The following is a 7,945-nucleotide window of genomic DNA, read 5'->3' as shown; positions in this document are numbered from 1 at the left end:
TGTAATTCATTGTTTTGTTTTTTGTCTATGACTCCCAATTACATTGTGAGCTTCATGAGGGTATAGATCATGTCTATTTTGCTCACCACTGTATATCCAGAACCTTGCACAATGCCTGACCCATAGTGTGCGTTCAATAAGTATTTGTTGAATGAAGGAATGAATTATGGTGATGGCGGGGGAAGACACCAAAAAAAATATTCCAAGAATTCAAGCATAGATGACTGAAAGAATACAGAAGAGTAGAAGCGCAGAGGAAATAATGTGTTTAAATTTTGGACTCCCCGAGTTTGAGAAGCCTGTAGAGCGTTCCGGTGATCATGCTTAGGGAAATTCAACACTCAGAATTGGAGCCCAGAGAGGAGGTTGAGGGCGGTGCTGGCGATGTATTGAGACTCAGTAGCAAACAAGTAACGATTGAGACCACCTCAGAGGAGTGCGGTTTCAAGCGGAAGTCGCCACCGGAAGTGGCGCAATAAACGGGGCTCAGAGCGGGGTGCAGGGCATGCTGGGAAGTTGCAGCCGTTAGAGCCTGAGGAGACTGAGGAGAGGCCGACACGGAAAATTCAGGTTCAAGTATGAGACGGTCCAGCAGTAAGTCGTCTCAAGGAGACAGAGGAAAACACCAAGGAGGCAGTGGTGATAATGCTTATGAGCAGCCACACACCAGCCATGAGCGGTAAGACTGTCGAGATATCGGGTTTGTTGGGGACTTTGAGATGAGCGGTTTTGAAGGTCGCTGGGGAGTCGAGTCTGGTTGAAGTGGTAAATTGCTTGAGCTTGAATCCCAGTCAGTTTGTGACCCTAAGCAGGTTACTTAATCACTGTCTTAATTGTATAACAGAGATTACCTCATAGCGTTATTGTAAGAAGTGAATATGGGGTTCAAATGCTTAGAAAAGTACCTTGCTTGCGGTCACCACTCGGGAACATTTTAAATATTTTTAGAGGGTGCGTTGTGGAAGGTGGTGAATGGCCCTAGAAACTAATCTTCATTTGAGGTCTGCAAGACCTTTCAGAATAGAACTAAACGAACCTTTTCCACAGAATAGTGCCAAATCAAAATGTGAATGATTTTAGGACTACTGAGACGCTGGGGTTTAATTCGGTGAAGATTGATTTTTCCAGAAGGCTCCAGAACTCTAAGCAGTTTGTCTACCAGGCATGTGCAGTACGGTTGCACGCTTTTCCCCAGGCTTCATCACCCTTTTTTCCGGCTAGCTACGGGTCAGGCAGGTCTCCTAGCGTTCCTCGCTGGTGTTCACCTAGCCCTGGCCCCACCTCCTGGAGCAGAGAAGTCTCCCCATTGGACGCCTTAAATAGGTCTTTTTTTTTTTGCTGTCCTTGGGCATGTTGGAGAAATGGTTACTTTTGTTAAAACTGTCCAACTGCAAAAGCAGAGTTTTTTTTTCTTCCAAACGAAGTTAGTATCAAACGAGTGAATGCATAAGGCGGATGGCAGCGTATGGTCGGAACTGAACAGAATTGAACTTAAGGTTGGTACATCGGGGTGCTTTTAACAGCGGACCGAGTTGCTTCCGGGAGAGAATGGGCGGGCAGAGAATTCTGTGGGTTTGGCGGGTTTCTCTGTCTTCCTAAGTATTTGATCATCCCGCAGGCAAGAGAGCAGGACACGACGGGACTCAGAGAATCCGGCGGAACAGGCTGCTGGCACCACCCCGATGGCCAGGCCCATGGTGAGTGCCCCGGCCGCGGCAGGGTGCCCGGGCGCGGGCGGCTGAGGGGAGGGGTTCTGGGGCGGGCTGGCTGCTTGTCACGTGGTCAAGCGGCGAATCAGGGTCCAGCCCGCCAGGCGCCGGGGGCGGGGCCCGCTCTCTGCAGCCCCCACTATCCCCCCGACCGCCCACCTCCAGGGCCGTGCAGTCGCTTTTCCGATCCTGGAAAGGACCCTGAGATGGGAAATAGCGAGAGTCCGGAATGTTGGGGTCTGTTGCTTATGGCTTGTAATCTTTTCTCGATCTAAATAACTTTTAAGTTGCCTGAGACAGAAACGAAAGTAGTTCTTAATTCAGATAATAGGCTGGGCTGGTAAATGGCTGGGGAAGAAAGTACTTAATCTTCCTGAAGGAGAAAACCGCAACAGCATTTATTTGCTTCGGTTTTAAAATCCTTTACAAACGCCGGTGAATTTTTACGTAATGTGAGGACGTTTCCTAGGTACCTAGCTTTTCAAACAAGTTCATTGAACTTATTCTATTTTTTTTCCCACTCAACTACTTTTGAATAACTTCTCGCTTGTTTCCTAATTTATTCAATGGCAATCCGCGCCCGCCCCCCGCCCGCCCCGTCTCTCTCTCTTTTTTTTTAAGGTTCAGACCGCATAATTTTTATTAAGGTAAATGTTTTGTAAAATACTGGGAGCCTAAAGTACCAGTTGCCAAGCAAAGATTATAAATTTATATTTAAAGTAAGAAAAAAAGTGAAATTGACTAATCAAGGATGAATATTTCCTAAAGATACATTCTTAAAAATAATGAAAATTGGAAACTTGAGCCCTAACGTTAAAAATGTCCAAATTTATGTGGAAAAATGTGGACTGTGTATGGAGCTACAAAGTGATTGAAATAAATCATCAGCTTTTGTTGGTGATTTTGTGTTTGTGAGGGGTTGGAGGGGTGGTAATGTACACTTAAATGAAATTTTTCTTGTAGGATTTTAAAATTTATGTAGATCAGGCATGCAAAGCTGCTGAGGAATTTGTCAATATTTACTATGAGACAATGGACAAGAGAAGACAGGTGAGTGTTATAGACTACTACTCTTTATTAAATACCAGTTCTTTCTTTTTTTTTTTTTCCTGATCCAGCCATTCATCTGACTTGCATAAGTGATAGCTGTGTTCTTTCGAAGCACATTGCTTAAGGAAGGGTTGGTATGGCATTATGGAAGTGTGGACTCTGGAATCATACCCCAGCTTTGTGTTTGCCAAGCTCTGTGACCTTGGGCAAGTTGCTAACCTCTCTTAACCTCATTTTATTTTTAGGGTGGTAAATGGGAATTAATTTAACTACTGCACTTATCATGGGACCCAATGTATATTTACTTAAATATGTTACATTTTGTTTCTTCCATTGTATAACCAATATGGTTAAAATAGTATTCATGCTAGTGAAGGGGGTCTGCATTACAGGGACTGTTCCCTGATTTGTCCCTTTAAATTCATATACTAATTGATAATTTTCAATTAAAGCTCACAGCTGTAGCTGGCACTCACAAACAGAATCTGCATGGCTTGGATACTTTTAGTCTTCAGCAGAGCAAGTTCTGACTTCATCAGCTTTTTTCATTGTGATTTATCCCTGAGCCACATCTTCTAAGTAACTATTTCAGTATGTGCTGGAGAGTCTTGCCTAGGTCTCTTATCGGAATAGGACTATGATTTAGAGAACTTTGTCTATGCTGTAGGTACAGAAGTTAGTATCTCTAAAAACTATTTTGTTAAGGCAGAAGATTAAAAAGTTCTTGATACTGAAGTTTGATGACAAGGGACAGGGGCAAGTGATGTAACAATGGACGCTTATTGTGCCTCGGTGCCTTCAAAGACAAAGTAGCCCCCCCAAAAAAGGAAACATAGTTCATTTCCAGAGTCCAGATGTGTGTTGGCCCTTTAAATTAATCAAAGTTAAATTTTAGAGCTAAGCAAATGTGTCCTGTGACACACTAAATTCCTGTGACTGACTCCTGGGACTAAAAAGTTAACTCTTGAATTCTGCCTTATTTGAGCTTTAACTTACTTGACTTATCAAAGACTCTGCTTTAGCAAGTACTCCTGATTCTTTTGAACTAAATATGCTATTTCCATAGTGGTAAAAGGAACGAATGCTTCCTAACACATACAACATGAAATGGTTCAAACATTAAATAACTCACATGTATATAAACACTAGGATTGAAGTGTACAGGTAGGGCCTGATTGACAAGTTTGTTAATTCACAGAATTAGAAAAGGGAGGGAGATTAAAACTGGTTCGGGGCTGCATGGGCTTGAAACCTGTGATCATTTAATTTATTTTAATACAGAGAGCAAAACTTTAAAAAAAAAACTCTTCCAGTTTGATACACAGTTTTCTCAGTGTGGCTAAAGTGAAATATGAAAAAAAAGTATTTAGCTAGCTGCCTAGTTTATTAAAAGCAGGGTAATGTCTATTCAAAGCCAACGTTATAAGGCACATACCTTGTTGACACGGTCTTCCCATGAGAGGGGGCAAGGGAAGGAGAGATGGAGGAAGAACAATAAAAATGTTTAGATACTACCTGTAACCTTTCAATCCATTTCTATAAAATACCCAGAAATAAAAAACTTTTCCCTTTTTTTCTTTTTTCTTTCTTTTTAGGCACTAACCAGGCTGTATCTGGACAAGGCCACTTTAGTATGGAATGGAAATGTTGTAACAGGGCTGGAAGCCCTAACTAAGTTTTTTGACATGTTGCCTTCTAGTGAGTTTCAGGTCAATATGCTAGATTGCCAGCCAGTTCATGGTAAGATCATGGTCTTTTAAGATACTTCCTTTGTTTTCCTTTAGTGAGCAGTGAACTTTAACACCAAAAGCAGCTAGCGACTTTCAGTGGTAGAAATAATTACTTTTTTGAGCAAATTAAATATGAAGAATTTAGCTGTCAAATCAAACTTTTGGTCTTCCTTTAGATGTATCTCTCTCCAGAGGACCACTAGTAGGTTTTGGTGGATTGAGTGATTATGGCTTAGTAAAAGTCATGTGACAAATTGAGCCTTAATATGATTTTTGTTAATGGAGAGGAACGACTATTTTCCCTAAATAAATTGTTGCCTTCTGTACCTTGAAATGTCTCCAGAGAAAAATTATACCTTATCTCTGATTAATGTGTTTTATTATCTTACAACCTATTAAAATTTCACAGAAATTCACTCTGTTATGTGAAAGGATGACTTTTGGCAAGACAGAATTTGATTCAAGGTAGTAGATTGATGCAGTTTATAAGATTAACCTCTAGGTGGGGTCCTAAGCATCTTAAGTAGTAGTTGAGTGTGATTTTTTTATTCCTTTATGGTTCTTGAAAAGAAAGCTTAAGAAGCAAAATACGACAAAACTCTTTTAGAAACCCAATGAAATACTAATAAATACAGCAACCAAATGGTCCTATTCTAGATATAAGCTTTTTATTTTTAAACTTTAGAGCACCCAAAATCTTTCTGGACTGAAAATAATGTTAATATCTTTGAAATGATTATTGAGTTTTCTGGCTTTGGGTGCACACGCTCAAGATAATGTGCAAAGTGAAGAAAGTTTATGAAACTTTTTTTAGTGTTACATTTTAGGCAGTGTAGTTTAAACCTGAAAATCTGCTTACTTAGAGAGAGAATCCAACCTCTTCTCTTTTTCTGTGTGGGTGAAGAGCAAGCTACTCAGGCCCAGGCTACAGTTCTCGTGGTGACCAGTGGAACTGTGAAGTTTGATGGAAACAGACAACACTACTTCAACCAGAACTTCCTGCTGACTGCTCAGTCTACTGCTGACAACATCGTGTGGAAGATTGCAAGCGACTGCTTCCGTTTTCAAGATTGGGAAAGTAGTTAAAGGGGGCAAAAGTCCATTCTCTTTTGGTCCATTAGTTCCAGCAGTAGAAACTTATAAGTAGTAGTTCATTGCATTGTGGAAACATTAAAAACTAGTATGTGCTGAAACTAAATTTCTTTAATATTTTTTATTCCTAGCGGCACCTTTTCTAGCAGCTGCCAGTTTAGATCATTGCCCTTAAGAGCTTTAATGTTAGTTTTCTACATGCCTTATATTTGTTTCACTAATGACATTCTTACAGTAACATTAAACCCATGGTCTCTGTACTAATATACTCACTGTGAGCCCAGTGTATTGCAAAAATGAAATCCCTTTATAGTACTGTCTATGGGATATCAGCACAATGTAACTCTCTGGGAGGAAGTGGAGTGGTTTTTTTTTTCGTTATTAGGCTAATTTTGTAGTACAACATGTACCTATTTTTGGTAAACACTGGTAATGCAGTTTAAATATGAGGCTTTTTCAAATCAGTTCAATGAACACATTACTAATTTAGGTTTACATAAGTACTCTGACATACTAGAATGGCATGTAGAGATGTTTAGTAGTCTTTTTATGTTAAGTAATGTAGGTGTTTTTTTTTTTTATGTTGGCATGTTTTCTTAAGTGAATTAATCTACTAGAGAGGTGTAAAATGTTCTCGATCGATACCTGAGTGTTAGATACACTCAGTGGCTTAAAAGCAAAACTTCTTAAGAAAGCTTTTTCTTGGCAGCTCCAGGTCTATAACTTTAGATAGTGAATCGTAGTAGTACTAAGAGCTTTAATGGGAGAATGAGAAGTGAGAAGTGTAGAGATCCGAGGTTGGGCAAAAGCAAGGCGGGGTGGCCAAGTGGTACACTTTTGGTACTTGTTTCTACCTCCTAAAAATGTAGCCTAATTTTAGGATTTAAGTCATTAATAAGTATCCTAACCAAATGGTCATGAAGGCCACTTTTGTTCTAAGAATTATTTTTAAAGATTTTTCCAGTTCACCTCATACTTATCACTAGTATATGTCTCAGTTTGTTCAAGAACTTATGGGGGTAAAATGTCAGCAATAAGCCTGACCCTCCAACAGGGTCTGACAGGAAAGTTGGAAACAAAGCCATCACTCCCTCTTTGGGACCCTTAACTTCTAAGTCTTCCATGTGAACTTCAGGCCAAAAGTCTCCTATGTACTACCCACCCCCAAAGTGAGTGATTTGTTCTCTGTGTTTACACTGTCAACTGCATGGTCTTTTTACTACTTAAAGTTAAAATTATTTAATCTCATGATTTGTTCTTCCATATGGCATTGAGCAAATAGATCTGTTATAAAACATGTTCCTATTATGTGGCTAACACTTTGTCTTTTTAGAGAAAACAGAACAGCAGATCTTCATAAGCCCATAAACTTCAAAAGAACCAGTTGATTCATTTTATGTCTCAACATCTAAAGAGAAAGAAATCTAGCTTTGGTTTTTGGTTAAGCTTTAAATGTTTCTCCATTCTTGAATTTATTGTTTTCATGTTTTTACACTAGGTGTGCCAGCTTTGTTTCTATATTGCAACTCAAAGTTAATGCTTCTTGTCATTTAATTTGAAAATTGGTGGTTCATTTACTCGTCGCAAACTACACATTGCATTTCTGATATATTAGCAAAATAGAATTAAGTAGAAGGGGATGGAAGTGAAATTTAGACCACACCTTCCTACCTTCTTGTAGTACTGACTAAACTTTACACATTATATTCTACTCAAAGTAAGTTTACTCTAATTTTGGATTGGCTTTTTAAAACCACAGCTTTAGCAGCAACAATCAGATTGCCCAAATATTGCCCTTTCCCTTAAGAGGAAGAGTTTCAAGTAAAAGCTGCGTATAACAAGCAATAACTGAAATGAGTGGTTGTGTACTGTTTATGAGCTCAGTGTTTTAAGACTTGTATATTAACTGCTTTTTCCAAATTCTGTATAACTTTTAAATGGCTGGAACTACTCTTATATGGACTAGACTGTATTTTTGACATGGACATATTTTTGTAAGTTGAAAAAAATAAAATTTGCCTTGTTAGAGTTTTCTCAAGCCTGGTTTAAGGTCTCTTGATTTTTTTAAAGCTCCAGAACAGTTGGTTGTTGCTTTTTACAATATAACGTTTTTTTAAAAATTTTAAGTTAGAATGTTGAAAACAATGGTTGACAACTTGGACTTTGTCTTTTCTCTAGTCTACCTCGTTCTTCCTCTTTTCCTACCAAATATTCACATTCCTGAGATCACCTGTTTGAAGTAACGGTGACGTTTTTGGCAAAATGTTGGAAATTTCAACCTTGAAAAACTAGCCAAAATACTATATCCAGAAGGCAGTGAAACCAAAAGTTCATTTTCAGAAAAAAAAATGGTCCCATTAACTT

At 39.0% G+C, this 7,945-nt stretch overlaps 1 protein-coding gene across 2 annotated transcripts; it reads left to right on the top strand.

Moving 5' to 3' along the window:
* The first annotated feature begins 565 nt into the window (after positions 1–565).
* NXT2 (nuclear transport factor 2 like export factor 2) lies at positions 566–7,619 on the top strand. Of its 2 annotated transcripts, XM_024748730.1 has the most exons (5): positions 566–679; positions 1,619–1,697; positions 2,673–2,759; positions 4,355–4,499; positions 5,394–7,619. In XM_024748730.1, the coding sequence occupies exons 1-5, from the start codon at positions 579–581 to the stop codon at positions 5,573–5,575; spliced, it is 594 nt and encodes a 197-aa protein (XP_024604498.1). In that variant the 5' UTR covers positions 566–578; the 3' UTR covers positions 5,576–7,619. The 2 variants fall into 2 exon arrangements, with proteins under 2 accessions (XP_024604498.1, XP_024604508.1); XM_024748740.1 differs by lacking the exons at positions 566–679; positions 1,619–1,697 and adding an exon at positions 1,853–1,946.
* The last annotated feature ends 326 nt before the right edge of the window (positions 7,620–7,945 follow it).

This window comes from Neophocaena asiaeorientalis, unplaced genomic scaffold (genome assembly GCF_003031525.2).
Source record: "Neophocaena asiaeorientalis asiaeorientalis breed wild unplaced genomic scaffold, Neophocaena_asiaeorientalis_V1.1 scaffold41, whole genome shotgun sequence".
Lineage (NCBI taxonomy): Eukaryota > Metazoa > Chordata > Mammalia > Artiodactyla > Phocoenidae > Neophocaena > Neophocaena asiaeorientalis.
The sequence above is the reverse complement of the archived record's forward strand: the minus strand, read 5'-3'. Positions and strand labels throughout refer to the sequence as shown.

Coding starts and splice junctions, on each gene's coding strand:
- NXT2 (XM_024748730.1), top strand. CDS start 579: ATGAGACGGTCCAGCAGTAAGTCGTCTCAAGGAGACAGAGGAAAACAC. Junction 680..1,618: donor CCACACACCAGCCATGAGCG/GTAAGACTGTCG, acceptor ATCATCCCGCAG/GCAAGAGAGCAGGACACGAC. Junction 2,760..4,354: donor CAATGGACAAGAGAAGACAG/GTGAGTGTTATA, acceptor CTTTCTTTTTAG/GCACTAACCAGGCTGTATCT.